Source organism: Malaclemys terrapin, chromosome 3 (assembly GCF_027887155.1).
Source record: "Malaclemys terrapin pileata isolate rMalTer1 chromosome 3, rMalTer1.hap1, whole genome shotgun sequence".
In the NCBI taxonomy this organism is placed as follows: Eukaryota; Metazoa; Chordata; order Testudines; family Emydidae; genus Malaclemys; species Malaclemys terrapin.
Genome location: NC_071507.1, coordinates 97,310,363 through 97,336,504, shown reverse-complemented (window position 1 = coordinate 97,336,504; position 26,142 = coordinate 97,310,363). Strand labels below are relative to the sequence as shown.

Below are 26,142 nucleotides of genomic sequence, written 5' to 3'. Positions count from 1 at the left end.
CTTAATACTTTACCATTGAAATATTAACTGGCAAAACAGGACTGCTCACCTGTTGCCATTTCTGTTGCAGATATGTATCTTTGACAGAGTAGAGGTATTTATTCATTTGGTCAAGTACTCCTTGGTAGTAGACCATTGCAGAATCATAGTTTCCCAGCAGCGCGTATTCACGGGCCAGTTTTACATTCTCGCTAATCATAACAAGACTCATACTCAACATAAGCTGAAAAAAATTAAATAGTTATACTGAAAATTCAGTACAAGAAAACAAGTCAAAGCATATATGTGAAATAACTTCCAGATAATTAGACATATCCTAATCTAACTGATTAACAGTGATGCCGGGAGTAGATTCATTAAGAGGAGTCACACTGGAAGAAAAAAGAACTATTTGATCAATATAAAAATACAAATGAATTACACTTGTCTATAACCACAGATGTATGTGAAACTTTTTATTACACAAGTTGAGTTATCAAGTAGTGTAGAACCTACTGTTAAGTACACATGCAAGTGTGCAGAGACTACATGACGTTGGGAGCCATGACTGAATACACTCCTCCCCACCTTTTTTCCCCATCCCTTCAGGTAAAAGAATCTGGAGGTAGTGAGTGTGATAGTTTGGGGTTCAGGTCACCATCTGCCGTGTAACCCTGGGTGTCTTGTGGCAGTGCAGCTTTGATCCAGAGCTCTGACCCAACAGCCTACCAGCAGCCCACACGCCTCACCCTGACTTTGCCTAACCTGGGTACTCCTTGCACGCTGACCTTAGTACTCTTCCAGCCCCCAAATTGTCCTACTGCGGGACCAGTCCCTCTCATTGGACTTTCACAGAGAAGTGTTAGTTTGCAGCCTTTACAACCTATTAGCTTTCTGAAAGCACACACTTCATTGAACTTGCACAGCACTGATTTATAATGAACATAAGAACAACTATACTGGGTCAGATCATAGGTCCATCTAGCTTAGTATTTTGTCTTCCAACAGTGGCCAATGCCAGGTTCCCCAGAGGGAATGAACAGAACAGGTAATCATCAAGTGATCCATCCCATCGCCCATTCCCAGCTTCTGGCAAACAGAGGCTAGGGACACCAACACGGGACAACAATAAAGGCCAACATGTTTATTTACAAAATAGAATGGATTAAGTGATACCAAGTAAAAGAGAGAATGAAAGAGATGTTTACAAGCAAATAAGTGAAAACATCTAAAAATCTAAAATTTATACTAGTAAGATATAGCCTTTGTTCAAGATGAATTCTTCACCCAACAATCTCCTTTCCAGCTTTTTACTAGCGGGCCTATCCAGAACCCACCACAGAGATCAAATTGCTTGGTTTCTTTGTTTCCTAAGGTGAAGGATAAAGATGGAGTCTCTCTCCATTCCTTATATCCCCAAAGGGAATGCCTTTGTCTTACAAGTCAGAAAGGCCTGCTGGAGATTCAGTCTCCTGTCTCTCTCTGGGGTGCAGGTACCTTGATAATTCTTGGTCTTTCAAGTTCAGGATAACTCCCAATGGTTCAGCTCAACAGCTGTGTTTACTGCTATTAGGTAAACACTCCTTTGTCTAGGACAGACCTGTTTATTATCTTTATCTAGGCGAGGCTGCCTGGTCTTAAACGTGTTCTAGTAACATCATACAGAGAGAATTCATAACATAACATGCATTTTACAATTATATTAACAACAAGCACGTTATTAGCTTTCATATGATACCTCAATGCATACTTTGTACAAATATTATTGCACTCTGTGTGTAGGGTGCAAATACAGGGGTGCCTAGGGTCAAAGTGAGTGATTTTATTGCTGGTACTCCAGCATCATTAATACTACATGATGCTCTATAGGTTTTTTATTTCACTGAATTTACTATTTAAAAAAAAAAGTCAAATAAGGAAATAAGGGCCCTTCCACCCCTGGGACTTCAGGCATGACTAAAGGTGCATCTCCTGGAATCTTTTGTTAGTAGGCTATCTGCAGAGCTGGAGCATGTAATGAGGAAGGCAATGGTGGTCATTTCAGGGAGAAGAAACAGGGAAGCCTGACAAGCTTAGGAGTACCTGGGCTAGCCTTATAGCACTATCTTCTTCCTATACATGCAGAGATTACAGAGCTAGCAGAAGGAAGTAGCCACTGAGAAGGTACAAGCTGAAAACAAATGCAGTCAAAATCTTTAACATGTCAGAACACACTGAAGAACACTGTCTAGCTTTCCAGGACAATCTCAGGAAATGGAAATTCTAAATCTCGTTTCCTGTAGTTCTGGGTCTCCTATTGTTTCCTTACCTTGTCTGTATTTAACAAAAGTAGCGTTCCACCTTAGAAGAGAGGCTTATGGGAGCATTCCAATTATTCTCCTCTGCTATTTCCTTCCTTCTTGACTTCTCATGCAGATAGATCCCTCTGCAAGATTTGAGTGAGAAACGTAATGAAACCAGCATATTTTGATTAGTACTGAGATTTAGTGAAGGAGGCAGGGTAAGGAAGGGAAGGCAGCACTGTGTGGTCTGTACAAAAATGCACTTCCAATACTCTTAAACAGCATATCCTCCCTGGAGCACTTTTTTTTTTTTAGCAAAACATCTTTCTTTGTAAGTATCTACCTTCCCCAGAATAATACAGAACTGAAAAGGTGTAAAGATTTCTAAAATTTACCAGATAACATTCAGAAAGAATTTAAATGTTAAAGGATTGCAACTGCTCCTTAGTCTAGTTTATTTGATTATAGGACTGAGGAAAATAGAAAGAAAGAGGGGTTCTAGTGAGAAGAACAATCCAAGTACTGTGAACACACCCATTTGTACTGTGTTAAGAGTCTAAGCACAAAGTATATGCAACTGGTGCCTCTATAAACAGCGGCGGAATGAAAAACATGCATCCTTCAGTGCATAGAAAAGAGGGAAATAAAGACCTGGACCAAGGATTCAAAGACTTAAATATCTACAAAGGAAACAGGTGGGAACTGAAGAACAAATATTTAAGAAACTCTGGAAAAACTGCAGCAAGTGTGTTCAAGATGCTGCAGTTGCTGCTGATATATTTAAATATGCCCTTTCTAAGAATTTTTTTTTTAAATAGCTACACAATAGTTAGTATCTTTGGACTGGCACAGCTCCAAATTCAGAGATGGAACATCAGTCAAGGGTAAAGCATCTTCTGCAAAACTACTAGACAAACTGCTAAAGGTTTTCACATAACCAAACATTGTTAGCTAGTTTCTTAATTTGACATAGCACTAGATTTGTCGTAACTTCCCATAAGAACAGAGAAGATTTGGATTAGTAGTGCAGAATTGTGACAGGCTGGATCACAGAAACCCCCTGGGAGCTGTCACTTGATGTGCCAAGACTATCTCTGCTCCTTTTTTCCCTGCCAGCTCAGGACTCCAGCACCCTGTCTTGCTAAGCCAGACACTCCCGTCTGCTCCAACAAAGACCCAGGGTCCGAATTACTTGCCCCAAAGCTGCAGGTTTACCTGAAAACAGCTCACAGAAGCGTGCTTGTCTTTAGCACTCAGATGCCCAACTCCCAATGGGGTCTAAACCCAAATAAATCCATTTTACCCTGCATAAAGCTTATGCAAGGTAAACTCATAAATTGTTTGCCCTCTGTAACACTGATAGAGAGAGATGCACAGTTGTTTGCTCCCCCAGGTATTAATACATACTCTGAGTTAATTAATAAGTAAAAAGTGATTTTATTAAATACAGAAAGTAGGATTTAAGTGGTTCAAAGTAGTAACAGACAGAACCAAGTAAGTCACCAAGCAAAATAAAATAAAATGCGCAAATCTATGTCTAATCAAACTGAATACAGATAATCTCACCCTCAGAGATGCTTCAGTAAGTTTTTTCCTCAGACTGGACACCTTCCAGGCCTGGGCACAATTCTTTCCCCTGGTACAGCTCTTGTTCCAGCTCAGGTGGTAGCTAGGGGATTCTTCATGATGGCTCCTCTCCTCTTTGTTCTGTTCCACCCCTTTATATATCTTTTGCATAAGGCGGGAATCCTTTGTCTCTCTCTGGGTTTCCACCTCCCCTCACTGGAAAAGCACCAGGTTAAAGATGGATTCCAGTTCAGGTGACATGATCACATGTCACTACAGGACCCCAAGCCTTCATTCCTCCCAGCCTGACTCACAGGAAGGCTTGCTTGCAAACAGAGCCCCAGTCAATTCTCCTGGTTGATGGGAGCCATTCCAAACCACCATTAATGGCCCACACTTTGCATAATTACAATAGGCCCTCAGAGTTATATTTCATATTTCTAGTTTCAGATACAAGAGTGGTACATTTATACAAATAGGATGATCACACTCAGTAGATGATAAGCTTTGTAATGATACCTTACAAGAGACCTTTTGCATGAAGCATATTCCAGTTATGTTATATTCACTCATTACCATATTTTTATAAAACCATATAGACTGCACAATGTCACAAGAATAATACAAACAAAATAAAAGTTAATTGTCAGAGTCACCTTGTACATATACTTGGAAAGTTTATCTCATCTCCTTGTGCCCTAATCCCATAATAAGAAAAGAAGACAAGCACTGACTTCAGGAAACTGTTAGATGCTAAAGTCACTGAGCTTGGACCCATGCATGCCTGGATTTCTCTGACAGAGCCTCAATATGAGAAGCACACAAATGGGTACCATACAGAATCCTCTCCATCACCTTGATTGGTCTTGTTCTCAGAAGAGAACAGCTGCCTAGTGAGGGAAGGGTGAGGGGTGCAGCAGGGGGTTGGGGTGCAGAGTGTGGCAGGGAACTCCGGGCAAGGGGTTGGGGTGCAAGAGGGGTGCAGCTGGAGGTTGGGGTGCAGGGTGTGGCAGGGGGCTCAGGGCAGGGGGTTGGGGTGCAGGAGGGGTGTGGGCTCCGGCCTGGCGCCGCTTACCTAGTGTGAATCTGGGGTGGCAGCGCCGCACGCTGCGGCCAAGGCAGGCTCACTGCCTGCCTGCCCTGGCCCCTGACCCCGCTCTGTTCCGCTCCACTCCAGGAAGCTTCCGGAGTCCCTGGGAGCATGTGTGGGGAAATGGCGCCATATGCTGCTCTTGCTGCTCCTTCAGGTACCTCCCCCAAAGCTCCCATTGGCCGCAGTTCCCCGTTCCCGGGGTGCAGGTGGGTAAGGGACCGGTAGGGGCAGCAGGGGCCAGCAGCAATGTGGGGGAGGTGGCAAGCCCAGGCCCAATGCCCAAAGCCTGGGGCCCAGGCCTGAGCCTGAAGCTGGGGACTGGAGCCTGCTGAGGTGCGGCCAAAGCCCAGGGCCAGAGGACGCAGTGGGGAGCCAGGGACGATGGCCAGATCCTGGGGTCTCATGACTGGAGCCCAGCACCATGATGCTGGGGCCTGGAGCTCACCGCCGCATGGCCAGAGCCTGGGGATAGAGGAGGCAGCGGGGACTGGGGTGACGAGTAGGGGTGGTGAGCCCAGGGCTAGCAGTTGCTGCCGTGTGGCTGGGGCCGAAGCCCTGGGACAGAACCCACCGCTGCGTGGCTGAAGCCCAGGGCCAGAGGAGGCAGCGGGGGCCAGGGGCGATGGGGGGAGTGGTGAGACCAGGGCCAGGGGATGAGCCCGCCACTGCGTAGCTGCATCCTGAAGCCCCACAACCAGAGCCTGCCACTCACCACCCTAGGCCTGAAGCCGGGAGCCTGACCCCACTGCCCTTAGGAAGGCGGAAAACTCACACCAGCTGCCTGCTCTTCAGGTGTTTCTGGCTCCAGAAGGGGGCAGGGCCCAACCCCTGCTGGCAGCCCAGGGGGACAGGCAGTTGCTTCACCCTCCCACACCCCCATCACCTTCCAGGAGGCTATGGCTGCAAGAAAAGCCCCTAGTGGCTGAAAAACGTTGTTATAGACCCTTCTGCCTGTCCCGCTCTGCTCCAATCCACTACCTGTGGCTTCTGTCCCCCTTCCCTTCTGAACCTATATAATAAACCCCAGCCCCCTTCCTCCCCAATCCTAACTGGCTCCTATCTTCCTCCTCCTCCTGTGCTTACCCCCACCCACTGACTCTTGCAACCCTCCCCTCAGACCCCTTTCTGCATTCCAGTGTGGCTGCTTCCTCCTCCTCCTCCAAACTACCTGGCTCTACTAGTGCTACCTCTGTCCACAGAGTACAGGAGAAAGTCTCCCTGCTCAGTTCCTGTGCCCAGTACCACAGTTGCTCCCAGAGCAGCAGGGAGGAGCAATTAAAGGGAAAGTACTTCTCAGCCCCCGCAGCCCTGGGAGAAAGCATGCTTGGTACAGCTGGACTCTGAAGAATTTAGGTGCAAAACTGACTAGCTGCCACTGACCATATGAAAAAAAATCTCAATTTTCACAGAGATGCAATAGGCACATCCCTGACACTCAGGAGACTGCTCCCCTCCCCGCCAAATTTCAAGTCTCTGCTCCAAAGCATGGAGGTGTTAGAGCTCCAATGAACAGTGGAAAGAATTTTGTTGAACATGGGCAAAACAGTGTCTAGTATTCCCTAACCTTGTTCTTGGAAATGGCTGTACCATTTTAGCTCAAACTTTCCCAAAAATTCAGCTTGAAGCAGACAACTGACATGGGAAATTTTAACCTGAATAGTTAAAGTTCAGCAACATTATACGCAAGTGTAAACACTGCATTAAAATGGAAATTGGGCAACCTGAAGCATGGGCAGTAACACCAGCTCTGCCTACGATCACACTTCCTCTTATCTTTCCTTTCTAAGGGACACAATCCCAGTCTTTTCAGTGTCATGTGAATTTTCCCATGCCCCAAAATTAGTCTCATCATCCTTCTGAATGCCCTTTAATTATGCTATATCCTTTTTGAGATGAAGTGACAAGTACTACATGCAATATCCCAAATGAAGCCACACCACTGATTCACATAATGGCATTTTTTTCCATATTATTCTCTATGCCATTTCTTATACATCCTAACTTCTTGTCTACCTTTTTGATCACAGGTGCATATTAAGCAGAGGTCTTCACTGAGGTATCCACACATCTACACAGCCAAGGCTAATGAGTCTCCCATCCCTGGTCGACAGACTGGAGCTTATAAGGATCATCCCAGCACTCTACAAATAGCTGCAGAGACAGCGCTATGAATTTGCAGTTCCAGCTCTGAGGCCTATGGAGAGTTCCCTATGTAGCTTTTTAAAAGAGCACTAGCATCACAAGCCCAAGTTTGTTGGGAGGCTCACGGCCACATGCTCTGCAGTTGTACTCAGTGATGCCTAGTTCCCTTTCATGGAACAGTTAATTTAGATTTTGGGAACAGGTTTTAACTTAAGTTTTCAGAAGAAATCTATGTAAGGGTCTCTTCTTATGTAGGAGAAAATACATAAAATTCATCAAGGATCACTACAGATATTACCACAGGTTTTAATAGCAATATTCAAGATCAAGCATTTCCACATGTGGTCATCCTACCAGATACACCTGTTTGCCTGTCCCATGAATTTTAAACTGATGACTAAACCTGCTGAAATAACAAGTTAAGCAAGATGCTACTAAACATTTTAAATCAAGTAATGGCATGTTATTAATGTAGAACTAGGCTTTCAAAATAAAGAGTAAGAAACCCATAACATAGCCATATACAATAAATACAGTGCAGAACTCTGAGCAGAGCAGGCGTTCTTTATAAATCTGTGCAGGGAAACAAACAGTTCAACCATATGAGTGATTTTTCTTCCAAATATGTGGAGTCACAAAGAACAGAGAGGAAACAAAGGAAATAAATGATCCCTGAATGGAAAGAAGAGAAGGCATGGAATGCCTAGCCAGGAAAATGGGTGTAAGAACACAAAAGATTGATGCTGTACTGGTCCACTAACTGACTTTTCCAAGTTAAAGAAAAATGAAGGAAGTAAACAATATGCAAAGGAACAAAATAGGCAGAGAATGTGAGTAGGAAGAGAGACAGTTAAATCAGTGGATTTTTGCTTGTTTCAACAAAACACAGATGTTTCTCCAAAAGTTATCTGAGGGCTGTCAGTTTAGATGTGGGTGCTAAAGAAGCAACAGTAACAGAATTTAATCTATTTGCTGCCCAAGGTTTAGCCTTGTAATCAAGGCTATGTCTTCACTGCAATTCAAGGTATGATTGCAGTACAGATAGACAACAGCTAAAAATAGGTACATATTCACTTTGCTAGCTTCCACTGAAGCCCATGCTGCTGCATCTACACTGCTGTACTAGTATGGGTAAAGATAATACAGGTATGGCGTGCTGCAATCACACCATGAACTGCAGTGTGGACATAGAAAATTTGCCTTCGTAATGCAGGCTAATTTAAAATGCCAAAGCAGCAGATAATTGATGATTTTCATAAATACCAACGCACAATGTATTCATATTTGCATCATAGTTTTACTATCAATTTTTCTTCATTTATATTGTTGGATAGCACACTGATCCTAGATCTTTAAACTGTGCTTGTTACCATTTTAGTGGAGCGCTATATTCTACACTGTCTTTTAAAGAACAAGAATAGATTATATGAGCTAAGTGGACTATGTAACACTATTTCCGAGTATCTAATTCTGTGAAGAGGTAAAGAGGAAATACATATTGTCTTTCAGAACTGTCCCAGACTGGTTCCATATACAAACAAGCATATGAAAATCTATGACAAGACTAGAATAAAGGAAAAGAAAATCAACTCCTTTACTAGACAAAATATTTTAACTTATGTGCTCAGTGGAATTAGATGACAATAAAGCAGATAGTCTACATAGTACTTTTATCAATTAGAACCATTCCCCGAATTGTATTCTATGAAGTGATCTATGGACAAAGCCACTACGGTGAAGATGAGTTTGTAAAGTCACCACCAGGCAGGGAACAATGCAAAGAATCCACATGGAATTTTGCCCTTTTAAATGTAATGTTATGCTGAATCCCCAAAAAAGGTTTCAGAATTAAAATAACTTATTCAGAATATAATGCATAGGATTTCCCAGAGATTACTAATATAGAAATACAATTACAACTCTTGACAAATCATCCTGTCACTAGCCATAGACTTTAGTCCACTTGCATTAAGTGCCTGAAGTACATCCAGCAGGGTACGGGTTGAAGACTCATGGTAAATTAAGATAAAGAAAAAGGCTTTGGCATTTGCAATCCCATTGTTAATCCTTGAGATTAAAAGTAGTATAGTAGTTCACACATATTAAGGACAAATCATGCTTTTTTTCTCTCCATAGAAGAGCCCTCGAGTAGCCAAATCTCCGCAATTTCACCATACAAGATTTGGGAAGTCTATGTAGTGGCTGAACACTCCCTAACCTCCCAACACACATACCGGGTTTAAACAAATCCAGTTCCACAATAGTATCATATCATATTAAACTGGTACGTGGGGGCCTGCTGCTGTATCAACTACAACATGGATCCATGAACTCTCTATCCACAAACTGTGCACCACAAGTTGGCTAGAGGCAATCCTAGGGCCAGAGTAACATTAATGGAAGAGTTCCAATGCTACAAAGAGGCCTAAGATTTTTTTTCCATGCCCAGAGGAACACTTCACCACACAACCTGGTTGCTTAGACTAAGCTAGAGCCAGGTTTTTTTTGGGCCTGAGGCAGTTTCTATTATTTCAATTTGTTATGCACACTCAGGAAAATCATGGTATCAGTTTACATTCAGAAAGTTTTATTAACTACAAGATCGACTATTTTTAAAAAAAGTTTAAATTCTGCAGAAACTTATGGAAAGCCCCCTAGCACTCTCTCGACTCATGAGGGCCCTCAATATCAGCAATGGATTTGTTAAGTCTAGCAACTGTATCTTAGTTACCAAGATGGAATACTAGATGTGAAATTAGGTGCATGTGTTTGCTCTCAGGACTCTGTGCTACATATTCTGGTTCATGTTTCCAATTCTGTTCCCCGCCCCATGCCATGTGTGCATTTCTGAAAGGTGCCAGTGGTTTATTCTGAAACAGCCCTTCTTATTTTACTAACTGAAAAGGTCTGTGTTTCAAGAATGGTTGCCTAAATGCATCTCAGATCCTCTAAGGTAAGGGAGTAAGCAGCATTCTGTACTGACTCACTTGAAAGACTCAAACTTGACAGGAAAAAATAAAAAAGGACTTCTAACAGACAAGTGCCAAATCGAAGTTATTCTACATAAACAGAAGAGTATATGTGAACCCTAAAATATTATTTCATACTTAGCTTCTGATAGAAATACAATGAAGAAGTGAGAGCCAATTTATTTCTCTGTACTACATAATTGACATACATCTGCACATGCATTCTTGTTTTAAGCTACTTTATCCAGTGGTGGATTAGCCAGTAGGCCAACGGGGCTGTGCCAGGCGCCCTGGCCAATTGGGCGTCCCCGCATCCTGCCCCCACTGTTCCTGCCAGGGAGTGGGGTTGGGGAGCAAGGGACGCCCCTGCACCCCAACCCCATTTCCCCAGCAGGAGCAAGGGGGGGGGGAGGACTGGGGGTAATTGCAGGTGGAAGGGGTGGGGAGAGGCCCCCACTTGCTCTGGCCCAGGGCCCCACAAAACTTTTAGCCGCCTCTGACTTTATCAGAAGAATAAAAGCACATGTGATAAAGGCTGCTGATAGCAAGCTACAAGTTGTCATAAGTATGATTGGTATAGACAATAATAGCAATTACCGGAGCAACTCACATAGAAAATTCAGTTTGATCTCTGTCTTTAAAAACAGCAAAGAGTCCTGTGGCACCTTATAGACTAATAGATGTATTGGAGCATGAGCTTTCATAGGTGAATACCTACTTCGTCGGATGTCTTTAAAAAGGTTTTAATAATGTCAGGAATGACAAAGGATTTCAGGATGTTATAAAAATTGTGCTGTTTGGAGTGCACAACTATGGTGGAGAACTTTGAAAAAAGTTAAATTAGCAAATATTTTAATAGCAACTAGTGATCGGGTGGGGTATTAAAGGAACTTTTGCTTCACTATGATCCTTTTTATTGGCAGAGGCCTCATTTTAAGCCTTAGTTTATCGTTTCCTTAGCAAAACACCTTAATTTGAGATGTGAAACGAGTGAGGCAGGCTAGGACTTCTTGAGGCTGTTCGGACTAGACAGAGGTCCAAGACAGACTTTCTTCCATTTGTTTTGTTTTCCGGAGATTTCCAATTCACAGCCAAAATGATTTCCCTAAATGTGTCTCACTGTCCTAGGTCTCTCAGCCATAACCTCAACACCACACAATAGCGGGGGACCCAACTGCGGGGTCGGAGGGAAGAAATCGCGTCCGAGATGACAAGGGAATAACAGCGATACATGCTGTATACACAGACATCCCCCCAGCACCGATCATCGCCCTCCCAGGCCGCTAAGGGACACCGGCCCCCGCAGCGCTCCGCTCCGCTCCGCTCCCCCAAACCCGACCTAAAGCTCGGGCAGCTGCAGCCAGGAGCGGGCACAACTGCACGAAGCGCCCGACTCGCCTGGGGCCGCCTGTCGGGGAGCTGGAGGCGCCTGCGGCGGGGCGAGGAGCGGCCTCCCCGCCGGCCGGGTGAGCCGAGGACCCGCAAGCCGGTCGCAGGCCCCGCGCACACACACGGCCCCGCCCCATCCGGAACCCGGCACCTTCCCAGCCCCCGTCGCCTCAGCGCGCGGCGGGGGGGTGGAGTCCCGGCGGCGACGCAAGCCCCTGGGGTCCAACGGCAGTTCGGGGATGAGGGCTGACGCGACCCCGTAGGAGGAACGGCGGGCAAGGGAGCCCCACAGCCCCGGGAGCCCCTGCCTGGCCAGGGGCGGGGACGCGCTGACACTTACTCGTCTCCAGCGCGCTCCGTCAGCTCCGTAACGGCGCCGCCGCCGCCGCCGCCGCTCGCTCGCTCACTCACTCTCTCTCTCTCTCGCGCGCGCGCGCCTCCCTCTCCGCGGCCCCCACCCTCGGCCTTAGCTCCTCCCACCACCCCGCCCCCCGCAGCTGCCGCGTTCCTTTGTGGCCCGTTCGAAGGCAAATCTGCCTGCGTCACTTCCTGGAAGCCTTGCGCGGCGCGCCCACTTTCCCTGCTGCAGTGTATGGGCTGTGGGGCCTGGGAGGGTCTCCGCTGTCAGCGCGTGGCGCGTCCCCCTCCCTTCCCGGGGTCTGCAATCGCCCGTCCGTGGGGAAACTGAGCAGAGAACAACAAACAGAATCTTGGCTCCCCTCGCTCCTGTGAATCAAAAAGCTATTCATAACTGCACGGGCCAGGACTCGACCCCAAACTTCCCGCCTTGCGGGCCAGAAGACAATCATCGAACCACCAATGCCAACAGAGAGAATTTAGCTATAGCTTAGTCAGCTGTGTTCTCACCATGCAACTATTCAAAGCAAGCCCTGGGCAAATTAGTAAGGGCTAGCTTTGGCTGACAGTAAGGTACTCAGGGCTAGTACTAGGTATTGTATTGTCTATAGGGCAGGGGTTCTCAAACTGGGGGTCGGGACCCCTCGGGGTTGCAAGGTTATTACATGGGGGGGGGTCACAAGCTGTCAGCCTCCACCCCAAACCTCACTGCCTCAAGCATTTACAATGGTGTTAAATATATAAAAACATGATTTTAATTTATTGGGGGTCACACACAGAGGCTTGCTATGTGGAAGGGGTCACCAGTACAAAAGTTTGAGAACCACTGCTATAGGGGAAAACTTTTTTGGCATCCACCTGTCCCCAAATCATGTAAGCAAAAAAAAAAAAACCCCACCCTCAAAACGAAGGATTTGGCATCCCAAAACGTGGTGTGGGCAGTAGCTTTAGTCCTTAAAGCGTGCCCCCATTTTGCTAGCGGAGAGTGTGGGGGGAGTCACTTGCTTTAAAGAAATCAACAAATGTCTGCCTGTTACCCTCAAAAACAAATCAAGTTGAACATTTTTAGGTTGAGCAATATGTCTATTTGGGCCAAGAAATTAACATGCGCCACAATCAGGAAGGTGAACTCTTGCGAAGAAAGAAGGCAGTTTGGTGTGCATTCAATTCTTATCAAGTATGTCCTTGAAGGAAAAATCAACAAGGCAACTCGTGCCAGCCTCTTCAGCTCAACAGTACTGCCAGCAACGTTGTACGGCAGCGAAACATAGGCGCTGATGAAGACAGAGGAGCAGCAACTGTCTGTCACGGAGAGGGTGATGGAAAGAAGAATTCTGGGGATTTAAATCTGCGACCGAGTCCCCAATGAAGTGATGAGACAGCAGAGTGGAGTGCAGGACGTCGCTGTTGAGAGCAGGCATAGTAAAATGCGATTGTCCGGGCATATAGCGAGGCTCACTGACAATTGATGGACTGCAGCTTTCACCGAGTGGTACCCATGCCGGGAACTGAAACGACCACTCAGCCGACCTCCAAAGAGATGAGAAGATTTTATCGTGAAAAGACATGGCCGCACATGGAGAAGGAAGGCCAGGATATGAGAAGAATGGAAGACATGTTGTGATCGGCGCAATCTATACGAGGGCTGATCGATCAAGGTGACCATATTTTTGCTGACATGGCTTTCACTTGTTCTGCCATTTGTGGCAGAGTTGGCTCAGTTAGGGCAGCTGAGGCTCTTTTAAATGTTTCTGTTTAAAGGGGAACTGTCACTTTAGATTTAGCCTGGACTTCAAAAACAGTTGATAAGGGAACATAGGCACACTCTCACACACGCTCTCAGTTCCTTCTAGGACTGGGCTTTAGTTTAAAAAAAAATGTTTATGCTGTCCAAGACAAATACAAATATTCATAACAAAATACAATGGATATTTAACTATCTTGCAGCGTTTGCCAACTGAGCATTCAAGCACTGTGGTAGTGCATTAGAACCTAAAAGTGAAATCTACTAGAAAATTACTATAAATCAAAGCAGAATTAAATCCTTTTAATTTCCTGTGGAGTAACATACATAAATATAAATAATAAAAAGTTGTTTTGAAAATCATTAGCATTACTAATCTAATCTATGAGTAATTCAAGAGCATTTGTCTTTTAGAAGACATCACTTTTAACCTGGCAGTGTCCCTTTAATCAAGTCAGACTGAATGGCAATAAAATTACATCATAATGGTTTAAATTGTTAAATCATTGGAATACATACTTATTTAGGAAGAAGGGAATTTGAAAAATTATAAGCGTGTGGCACAATGTGTCTGCATGTGTGATGTATCCTTTTGACCTTTTCCCCCATTGTTGTTTGGGGGGGCAAGATACATGGAGCCTGAGGTAATGTGCCTTGTTTGCCACTCAAGGTATACCATACAAGCTGTGCCTGCTCTGCACTTTAGGTCAGGAAGTCCATCTGGAAGTGCTGCATCAAGCTCCATTTGTCCTCACTACTAGGAATCTGGTTGGACTCCCTGAAATTGAAGGCCCAGTAGAATAATCTCTACTTTAAAACTTTTTAAGTGATGTGACAAAGTTGTGAGCCATGCTCACACTCCTACTAATCCCCCAAAATTTCTTTTGTCCACCATGTCCTAAATGTAAAGGAATAATTATGTAATTCTATCATTCTCTATAGTACTTCCAGCTTCACGCAGGAGCCATAGGGCTGGTTGCATTGATTTAGCTAAATGCAAGCAAACTGATTTAATTAAATCAGTGCAATCCCCTAAAGCAGATACTTATTTAAGTTTGAGTGCTATATTTTGATTTTGCTTGAGCTAAATTTCTAACCAATATAAATCTAAGTGCACAAAACATGCGTAGACAGGACCCTGCTAAAGTTGCAGTCAGGAGCAAGGGTGTTCTGTTCCCTTTAGCAACCCCCCGACCATTCTCCAGTTTCTTTACATGCCAATTTAAATTATTTTCTTAGAACAAAACATGTCAAAACAATTTTTTTTATTCAAATACACATTTCAGAGCGGAGCCCTTACATTCCTCTTTTCTGATGGATTTCTTCACTAAGATATGCAAGACCAGCACAAAGCACCTCTAAAATTAATGGAAGGAACCTGTGTGAGGATTTGGGAATGTCATTTTATGAATTCCATTTTGTTTTCTTAGAATCATAGATTAGGTTTGGAAGAGACCTCAGGAGGTCATCTAGTCCATCCCCCTACTCAAAGCAGAACCACCCCAACTAAATCATCCCAGCCAGGGCTTTGTCAAGCTGGTCCTTAAAAACCTCTAAGAATGGAGATTCCACCACCTCCCTAGGTAACCCATTCCAGTGCTTCACCATCCTACTAGTGAACTAGTTTTTCCTAATATCCAACCTACACCGCCCCCACTGTGACTTGAGACTATTGCTTCTTGTTGTCATCTGCCACCACAAAGAACAGCCTAGCTCCATCCTCTGGAACCCCCCTTCAGGTAGTTGAAGGCTGCTATCAAATCCACCCTCACTCTTCTCTTCTGCAAACTGAATAAGCCCAGTTCCCCTCAGCCTCCCCTCCTAAATCATGTGCCCCAGCCCCCTAATCATTTTCATTGCCCTCTGCTGGACTCCAATTTGTCCACATCCTTTCTGTAGAGGGGGGCTGTAAACCTGCATTGTGGAGTAGAACCTCCAGTTTGTGCATGGGCCTATATTGTCAAGAGCCCATTTAAAGTGATATATGCATAACCAAAGGTGATGCATAGCAAGGCTGGAGAAGGCAGCTTTCTTCACCTTGGAAATCTAACACAGAATGACCCATCCAGACTGATCCTAAGGACTACTGACTTGCTAATGATGTGTCTTGGTTTACCAGGCCCTCCCTGTGAACCAAGAGGGGTTGAGTATGTGAACTCCAACCTAGCTGGAACAGGACCAAGTCGGTGTATATAAGTAAGAGAACTTGTGTGTAGGGGCCAGCTATCACCAGCATCAAGAACTTGCTGCATAGGAGACATTGGAATCTTCACCTATGCTGAACATGGACAGATCTCAGACCCAAACCAGAGGGGTGAGATCAGCCTGAGGTAGGATTTGTATTTAGATGTTTGTTGTTTTTCAATAGATCTGTAAATCTTTTATACTTCTGAGAGTAAAATGTCGATATGTTCAAAAAGTTCCTTTGCAAAGTCTGTGTGTTTCTTGTTTTAACTGTCACATGGTCACTCGCCCCTCAAGAACATCAAAACTATCACTATATTTTATTTCAAGCCCAAGAGGTCCAAGTCTGGTAGAGGAGCTAGCATGTAACATACCTCTTTAGTAAAGCATGGATTTATGCACCTGTTTTCATTTTTAGATATGCACTTTAAACTGAAGCCTATCAAAGAAAAAGTCAATGTCCTATATTTGAATAGCATTTTTATGCTAGGAATGGATTTTGATAACTTAAGAGCTGCACTTCATCTAGATCTCCAAGAAAAGCAATAATTTATGAAGTTAGTTGTCCATGATGTACAGTCTATACAGACTGCATATCCATTCATTGTCCACTGAATAAGTAGATCTTGAGCAGGGCCATTTTAATCATTTGATGGTGGGAGGGGGAGAAAGAAGAATGACAAATTACAATTATTGTGTGACTTGAGGTACAGAACTTCTAGGATAGAGATCAGAAACTAATGTCCAAGTACAGCCATTTGCACAGATTTAAGAGAACAGAGGAAGACCAACAACTTTTGAACAATTTAAACTTTTAACTTGTATTTGATTAGTAGAACCAGAATTTATTTACCATTTATAAGGAAAAAGATTTACTGTACTTTATTATCCCAGCAGATATTATCCTGGAGAAACTGATTTTGAGAAAAATGAAACATTCATAAAACAGTTATAGGGAATGTCACTGATTACTAACAGCTGTTACATTCAGAAGTATGCAAAGATGATTTATATTGTCTACGAAGGTTGCAACTCCTTCTCTTAATCTAGTGTCATTTTATAAAATTGTAGTGTTTTGTCAACAGAACATTTATCATACAAAAGACATATATACACACGCAATACAATAGTAAACTTGAATAGTGCCTTTGCTCAAAAGCATGTTAAGACACTCAACATTTTTACCATTATGTTGACTGAAATTTGTTCTCTCTTTGCTTTGGTTGAATTAAAGCAAACAGATTAAATGTCTGATTTTAAATGCCAACAACATTTGGAACTGAGTCATATGGTATGTAGGGTAACGGTAGCAGCAGCAGCATCTAAGAACCCAACCACTGCATTAGCTAATAACTAAACAAAATTAAGTCCAAATAAATCATACCCACTCTCAGCTTTGCAATTAGCAACAGCAGAAGATTTTTTTTAAGTCAGTCTCAAAATGACTTTCTAGTCATACATTCTATTGATTCTATTAGAAATATGAAGATAGAAAAGATACAGCAAGAGGGCCTGCCCTAGGATAGAATATCACTGAACAATACATCAGAACAGTATTTACAATAGTTACATGATTACAGAACATTTTATAAATACAATTTATATGTATACATGAGGCAATAAAAGACAATGACTCATTTTATTCTTTACAGTTGAAAATATTTTCAAGAAACCTAAACTAAAACTGTGATTATACAATCTCACAGCTGCTGGTTTTAAGCATCTCTCCTCTGTTGTCAATATAAACTAGTCTGATCAAAGATCAATCTGAATTTCAATGCCCCAGAAAATTCTAGAGCAAAATTTATGAAGGACTGAAATATCAATATTGTAAACAGTAGACACTAAAGGTCACAGCATGTCCTGGATCCATGTTTGGAACTACTTCTGTAGTCAGTGAGAGTTTCACATATGGGCGCAGGGCAATACATTGGAGAGCTGAGATAACACAATTGTTTATGAGGATATTTTCTGTTCTCCCAGAGCAGGACTTAGCGCTATAATGCGCTGGGAGATCCAGGAGAGAAATACATTTATGGAGTACTGCAGCATTTAGACTGCAACTTCAGAAATTAGGAGTATCAGAAATTTAATGGCAGATAATAGAAAAACTGGAAATACTACCAGTTTCTCAAGACATGTATATTTAAGTGTTTCAAAATGGCAGACCGGTATCTCATATTTCAGTACCATGCATATTAGCTTAAAATATCAATTATTTTGGTTTAATAGAAATTCCTTTTGGATTTAACTTCCTTATATAGAATGGAAGTGCCTTGGAAAGGACATCTTTCTTCAGCTAAACCCATCACTGTTTGACTAAGACCAATCACAAGTCTAGATCCTGATGGACTGGGAAAGGAGAAATATGCTCAGATAATCAATTATAAAAATTGTATTTGTAATTAAAAGGTGACAACATTGTCTAAGGAAGTTTTATTTATTACATGCCCACAAATAATGCTCACTTGATTAAACTGGTTTTAACTAGCAATATATTACACTTTACTGCAGGACAAGTAAAGGAGATTAAAACTACCAGTTTTACTGGGACACTTACCAACATTATGAATGAAGACAGTCCTTTAAATGATTATTTACTGTGAAATAAAAAGCCTGTTTTTATAAACAAAAATAAAAAGCTGAAGTATTTCTATATTGCATCCATTTTATAATGTTGAAGCTAAACATTATAGATCTTAGAAATGTTGAGACAGAACAGCTTTCTTTAAGACAGGCATACAGGACTTGAATTGTGTTTACTGATTCATGTCCTACTGAGACTATAGATAAATAGCTATTTTTTTATTATAAGGAATGCATATTTTTACATAAATATCTTTTCACCATGATAGATGCTTCAAAACAGAAAGATAAGTAAACATCCATAAAAACAGGATTCTCTTCTTAAAATTATTTTTAAAAGACATTTTTCATGATAGCACCATAGTGGTACTGCACGTACTCCTTACACTGCTGTGATACCAGCGCTGAGTGTGGTTTCATGATGCTTGGGGAGCAAGAATACTAGTATAATGACCTGCATGATCGGAGTAAACAAGACACACTGATGTTAAAAATGTCTGATTGATATTAACAGATGGGACTTCAACCCAGGAGTGGGGAAACTGTGGTTGTTTCAAAGTATGTTTGTTTATTTATTTATTTAAAACAACTTGCATTTCCCTCTGTCCCTCAAAAAAACTGCTGGCTATGGGATCGAGGGGCATTGCTCTCTCTTTCCACACCTGAAACAACTGCTGGTCTTGTGAGTGGGACAGCTGTTTAGTGGTGTGTTCCCCTCTGAGCATCACAAAAAGCTTATTAATTTTGCATCTTAAGGCTGTGATACTAGAATTTCTGCTCAGCTGCTGCTTGAATGCCATGAAACCAGTATTCAGAATTATATGTATCTGCTATCGCAGTATCAAACACCACAGAGGTAAATCTGCTTTGAATTAAGCTGTCAATGACACAAATGTAACAAGGGGGAAACAAACAGCTTGACTTGTTTGTTCCCAGGTACACGCACAGCAGTGTTTCCCACTGGTTAAGGTTTAACACATAAAACTGGTCTTCGCAGCACAAAAGCCTAATGAAAGCCATGTATCATACTCTCAATCCTTCCTCATAACCAACTGAAAGGCTGGAGCAAGAAATAGAACCATTTTAAAAACAATTTTTCAAGCTATAACTATTCTGATTGGAACACAGTTTTAGAGACAGTACAGTTTGGCTTCAGTCAAAAAATGAAGTTAGAGCAGATTTCAGGCTATTTTTTTCTAAAGCTTTATTCCTCCCACATCTTTAAGAGGGGCTGACAGGGAGAGAGTTAAATTGCTACTAAGTAAATACTAGTACTGGTTTTAGGTATCACAGTGCCCTAAATCTAGTTATAGCTTTCAATATAATTTTAAGTTAAATATAAATAAAAACCCTACGTTTTTTTTTTTTAACCATTTATAGTCACATTACAACAGAGACTGATGCTTCCTGTTTTCAAAGCTGTACTAACTGGGAATTACTTATCAAACAGGCTTAATTTTGCTAACAATGGAGCTTGTGGGAAGCCACGGTACAGCAGCCTTGTATCAGAGAGGTATCAGTTTTGTAAGTGTATGATAAGATTTATATTTGGTCAAAGCAAGGCAGAACTGTTTAAGTCTGGAACAAAGATTTAAAAAAAAAAATATTTAGCCTATGTACAAATAGATAACAGGCATCTCCTTTTAAGAAATCACTATTTCCTATATTGAGTACTTAAAGTACAAAGAACTGATCATATAATTCAGTTCATAATTTATTTTTCCTAACAAATTCTTTTCTAAATTAATGATTAATAATGCTGGAATAAATTAACGTTTTAAAATGATTTCCCTGTATTTTGGGGAAACAAAATGTACAGAAAGCAAAAATACAGAACTTTGTAATAGTAATTTTTTTTTTTTAATAAAGTGTGCATATATTTACCCAAGCAATCTTATGTTAATTCTCTCATCACAGGGGATTTTTGAAAAATCCCAACTTCAAAACACATGGTTCAAATATCTTCAACTTCTCTGCTAAACATAAACTAGATCACGATTTTGAACCCCTTTGCCTGCCTGCTCATCATCGTCATCTGATTGCTGCTCCAAGTTTTGTGGATTATTGTATTCATATTCAATGGGTTTGGGGTAGTTGTATGGGTAGCCATTGTCGTCAAAAAACCTTCGAAATGTGAACTCATAAAAAGCATGTTCAGGATGTTTCCCATTTTTGTACCACCCATTAAGTGTGTCATTTACATTCCCTTCCTTATCATCACTCCATAACTTATCGGGATCAACTGGGTCAAAATTGGATGTGTCTGTGGGATGTGTAATTTTAGGAACATATGAAGCAGTCTGCTGTCGTAGATCACTTGAAAAATCAATAGCTTTAAAAAATGGATGAGCTTTTATTTCATCTGTACCATTCTTGCCTAAGCGGTCTTCTGGCCCTCGGCAGAGTTTGATAATAAGGTCAGAAGCCTCTGGAGTCAATTTAGCTTGAGGTGGGATGTGAAGAGCTGTTTGCCAATTGATAACCTTTAAAAAGAAAGTGTAAAAAGATCAGAAAATAAAGTTAGATTTTTCATTTTTTGTTTGCAATTTCTTTAAAAAAAAAAACCAAGTATGAAATGCACAATGAAAATTGTTTCAAGAGTGATCATTTAACACCTATAACCGTTTTCCCCTAAAAACTCAAAAGCCCCCCCACTTGATATTTTTATTTATTTTGCCATCATCTCTCTCTCCAGTAATTATAGGATCCTCCTTTACCAGAGCATCCGAGTTGCCTCAAAATCTTTAATGTATTTATCTCACAACACCCCTGTGAGGAAGGAAAGCACTATTATCCTCACTGTACAGATGGGAAACCTGTACTGACTAAGGGCTAGTCTACAGTAGAATTGCTGCAGCGTCACAGATGTATTGATGTAGCTGCACTACTAGTGCAGACACTCTATGCTCAGGGGAGAGAGCTCTCCAATCGGCATAATTAATCCACCTCCCTGAATGGTGGTAGCTGTGTCAAAAGAAGAACTTCTCCCGCTAACACAGCGCTGTCCACACTGGTGCTTACGGTCAGTGTAACTTCTGTTGCACAGGGAGGTGGCTTTTCCATAGCCTGGAGCTACTGAAGTTATACCGAAGTAAGCACTAGTGTGTACAAGCCTTAAGAGATGAAGACATTGGTTTTCCTACAGCCAAATGCAAGGTAGTTCATCTAGGAACAAAGAATATAGGTCACAATTACAGGATTTTGGGGGGTGGGGGTGCTGTATTTTGGAAAACTGTCTCTGAAAAGGGCTTTGAGGTCATGATAGATAATAAATTGAACACGAGCTCCCAATTTGATGCTGTGACTAAGGGCAAGTCTACACTTAAAACGCTGCATAAGCTGCACCGATGCAACTGTGCCCCGTAGTGCTTTAATGAAGACTCTCTAAGACGATGGGAGAGAGCTCTCCCATCGGCACAGCTATCACCTCTCAGGGAGTGGATTAACTATATTGGCAGGAGAAGCTGTCCTGCTGACATAGCATTGTCTACAGGGAGGGAAGGTCAGTATAACTACATCACTCAGAGGTTGAAAAATCCACAACCCTGACCTGAGCAATGTAGGTCTATTGATAGATGTAGTATAGACCAGATCTAAGAAAACTAATGTGATATTTGGATGCATAAGCAGGGGAATATTGAGAAGTAAGGTGGTGGTATTAACACTGTATATGGCATTAGTGAGACTATTACTGGAATACTGGTCCAGTTCTCATGTACACACTTTAAAAAGGATGCTGACCAACTGGAAAGGGTTCAGAAAAGAGCAACAAGAATGATTAAAGGTCTAGAAAGCCTGTCCTACAGTGAGAGACTATAGAAACGTATCTATTTACTTTATCCAACAGAAAAGTAAAAGATGGCTCGATCACAGTCTGCAAGAACCTACATGGGGAGAAGACTGATAGTAGAGGGCTCTTTACTGTAGCAGAAAAAGGCATTAGAAGATCCAAGGTATAGAAGCTGAAGTTAGACAAGTTCAACTAGAAATAAGGTGCAAAGTTTTAACAGTGAGGGTAATTAAATGGAACAACTTGCCTACGAATATGGTGGATTTTTGCCCTTGAAGTCTTTAAATCAAAATTGGATGTCTTTCTAAAAAATATGCTGTAGCTCAATCAGAAGTTATGGGCTTGATGTAGGAATTACTGGGTGACATTCTATGGCATGTTATTCCTACCAGCACTACAGTGCTTACAGATGTTTGTCAATGCCAGTGATCACATTAGATGATAATGATCCCTTCTAGTCTTAAAAATAAATGAATAAATAAATTAAAAAAACTATGAATGTATTTTCCCCACAGGAAGCATGAGACAGAATCTGGAAAGACCAGGAGATTCTATACGGTAATATCTGGCTAAACTATCTGATGTCATCTAATATTTCTCTTTTGTAACTAAGATTTCTAAGGGTTTTCACCAGGGCCTAGAAATAGGATTGTAAATAACATGCATTATCTTCTAAATCTTCTTACTGATATTTTCTCTAATGGACTTAAAAATAAAAACATATAATTTGTTTTAGTCATTCAGGATTGAATCTAGTTGTGCTATGTGACTGTTACTATTCTTGAGGAATATGCTCTTTATTGATCTTAAGTTCTGGAAGAAGGTAAGAGAAAAAAATAACTATCTGGTTGTGATGGGATGCACCAGGCCTTCATAGCCTCTCTAGCGGCCATACTTCTCCACTACACCCTGCCCTAGGAAGCAGCAAGGTAGAATGAAAAGAGCAACAAAGGTGGGTCCTCCAGGCCTACCTAGAGACACCTCACTGGAGCACTCATCCTAAAAGCTAGAGACACCAAGTCCTTCAAGGGCTAGAAATACTAGTGACAGCCAATCAGAGCTCAGCAGCTCAGATAAAGGCGCTGCAGTTCAGTTTGCCCTCACATCATGTGTGGGGAAAATCATGGTAAAAAATTATACTAGTGGAATACTTGGATAAAAAACTGTACAGTATTAAGTAGTTTCTTAAAAGGAAGATACATGGTTGAACATATATAGTGAGATTAGAAATGGAGGTACAAAAAAGCATAAACAACTAAGAACTTTATGATATCAGTCTTCCTGGACACTGAAAAAGCATATGACATGCTATGGAGGGAAGGCCTCCAATATAAATTAGCCAAAATTGAAATAAAAGGGAGAATGTTTTGGTGGCGAAGGGACTTTTCAAGTGATGGAACTATACAAGTCAAAGTGGGAACAGCTTTATCAAAAACCTACATGCTTACAAATGGAACTCCACAAGGAGTATTAGCTCTATTTTGTTTTCCATTATGATAAATAACTTCCCAGAAATTGTGCAGATGGGAATAAGTATTTCCCTTTTCACAGATGACTGTGCTATATGGACTAAGTATAAATACTAAAAGTAACCATATGAAAGATAATGAGGCACTCCAGAGGATTTCCAAGTGGGGAAGGGATTGGGGATTTAAATTCTCGCTTGCAAAAACTAAGCGAATGCTTTCAACCAGGAAGAAAAAAAGGGAAGACTGGGATTTATTTCTTTACGGTGAAAAAAAAATCAGTTCAAAAGCTTATGTTCCTAGGAGTAGTGTTTGTTATTAAATTAATTTGGAAAGGTCACATAAAATAATCATACAAATGTACAGAAGTAGGCTGAACGTACTTAAAGGCATAGCTGGAAACAAATGGGATGCAGATAAGAAGGTACTGATGATGATGATGTATTGAGTATTGGTTTAATCCAGTTTTAGACTACAGATGCCAAGCTTTTGATTCACCCTCAAAAACAACTCTTAGAAACTTGGAACTGCTGGCCAACAACATCATTAGTGTGTGTGCTGCAAACAGTCACTGTGGAAGCATCTATAAATCTAAGGATGAAACTATTAGCTCTAAACTTCTGGGCAAAAGGTAAAAGGAAATCATGCCAATGGAAGTACATAACTGATTTACAAGTATTACTGGGAGCTTAGTAGACAAAGTGATATGACTTGCCCAGACTGCCTCATACTCATCAGTCAACCAACTATTATCATCGTTCCCATTACGCCTCTGGTGTTTACAGCAGCGACTAAGCTCCTCCATTCCTATCTGTTTCTGGCAAGTCTTTCAATGGTTCCCCCTCTGTGCCCCAGGGTTTTTCAGCTCAGCTTCTATAGCTCTTCGCCCATGTTGTTTTTGGGCAGCCTTGTTTTCACTTGCCTTCAGGTGTCCATCTTATTGCTAAAACACATGATCAATCCATCTCCAACGCCTCCTGGGAATGACGACGTTCATATTTTCTTGACTGCACTGTGTGATCTTCATTTGAGATTGTTTTGGGCCAAAAGATAGAGAGGATTTTTCTGAGGCAGACTGTATGGAAAGACGACAGTTTGGACAGGTCATACTTTCTCATTTCCCTAGCGTGCTGCACTATAAAGTAGTGTTGAAAGTACACAGCTCTGATAAATCTTGAGTTTGGTTTTGGTGCTGTATTTTGATGATTTCCAGATTGTATTTAAGCTCCTGAAGATGTTCCTGGCTTTACTGATTCTGTTCCAGATGTCCTGGCTTGTTCCACCGACCTGGCTGATGGTGCTGCCCAAGTATGTGAATGTTTCTACATTGGTGAGAATATGATCCTCTAGCCGTACTGGTAACAGTGAGACAGTATTAAAGGTCATGATATTAGTCTTATTGCGGTTGGTTTTCAGTCCAATTTGCTGGCTGAATGTGTTGAGTCTAGTTGTTTTTTCTTGTATATGGTGTTGGGAATGTGATAGGAGAGCGAGATCATCTGTGAAGTCCAGGTTTTCAAGGGATGAGAAGGGTGTCTATTTAATGCCTCTTGGCATATCTTCTGTTGTACACCGCATTACCCAGTCAATGACAATGTTGAAAAGGATTGCAAACATGACTCACCCAGATATACTCCTGTTCTGACCTAAAAACAGAGTTCACTGCGATCAACAGTGCATGTAAAGTTGGAATAGAAGTTTTTGATGATGTTGATTATATGGAGAAGGATTCCATATGCCACAGAATGCACCATAGGCTGGTCCTGTGAAAGCTATCAAAAGCCTTAAGTTTATGTAGAGTTGCTGTTCCCATTCTAAGCATTGTTCTCTTATGTTTCGTAGAGTTAAAATCTGATCTGTGCATCCATGCCCTTTCCGAAAACCAGTTTGCTCTTGTCTGAGAATACTATCAACTGCCTCGGATATATGCTGGATTATGATCTTGCACAATACCTTGCTTGGCACAGTTAAAAATGTGATACCATACCAGTTATTACAATCCCTGAGAGTTTCTTTCTTTCTTTGATATCTTCACTATAACCCTATTGGTCCACTCATCTGGCACTTTTTTCCCCTTTCCCAGACTGATGTAAATAGAGGGGCCAGGATAGATGCTGCTAACTCAGGATTTATCTTGAACAATTCTGCATTTGAGCTATCCTTGCCAGGAGCTTTCCCATTTTTTAAGGAGTTGATGGCTTGAATGATCTCTTTCTTAGTTGGGGTGTGTGTGTTGATATCAAGATCTTCTGCCTCCTGGATATTTGCTTCCTCTTTAGGTGGCTCTCTGTTCAGCAATTCTTTTAAATGCCCTTTCCAATGCATTTCTTGTTCTTTTTCTGTTGCCAGTAGGTGGCCTTGTTTGTTCCCAATGAGAATGTTTGTTGGTGTCTGCCATTTACCACTGATAAGACATGTAGACAGTTCCTTGTTCATCACAAGCAGCTGCATCCTCTGCTTGTGTTGCCAGATCATCAATATAATGTTGTTTATCTGCTCTCACAAGGCATTTGACCTCTCAGTGTGCCTTGCTATACTGCCGGTGGTATTTGTCCTTTAGCTTCTGGGATTTTGTATCTAAAGCTTTTTTCTTCA

The 26,142-nt window shown here is 41.8% G+C and overlaps 2 protein-coding genes across 4 annotated transcripts in view; both read right to left on the bottom strand.

The window, feature by feature from the left end:
- Positions 1-11,848, bottom strand: part of KATNA1 (katanin catalytic subunit A1) — a 32,856-nt gene extending 21,008 nt beyond the window's left edge. The window contains exons 1-3 of one of the 2 annotated variants that reach the window (XM_054021536.1): positions 11,761-11,848; positions 2,288-2,404; positions 50-223 (exon numbers count right to left, since the gene is read on the bottom strand). In XM_054021536.1, the coding sequence (XP_053877511.1) occupies positions 50-220 (171 nt within the window). In that variant the 5' untranslated portion in view covers positions 221-223; positions 2,288-2,404; positions 11,761-11,848. Of the gene's footprint in view, positions 1-49; positions 224-2,287; positions 2,405-3,827; positions 4,318-11,760 lie in introns of those variants that run through there. The other variant, XM_054021537.1, reaches the window with a different exon arrangement.
- Positions 11,849-16,329: 4,481 nt separating this feature from the next.
- Positions 16,330-26,142, bottom strand: part of LATS1 (large tumor suppressor kinase 1) — a 41,367-nt gene continuing 31,554 nt past the window's right edge. For both annotated transcript variants that reach the window (XM_054021534.1, XM_054021535.1), the window contains exon 8: positions 16,330-20,774. In XM_054021534.1, the coding sequence (XP_053877509.1) occupies positions 20,268-20,774 (507 nt within the window). In that variant the 3' untranslated portion in view covers positions 16,330-20,267. The remainder of the gene's footprint in view (positions 20,775-26,142) is intronic.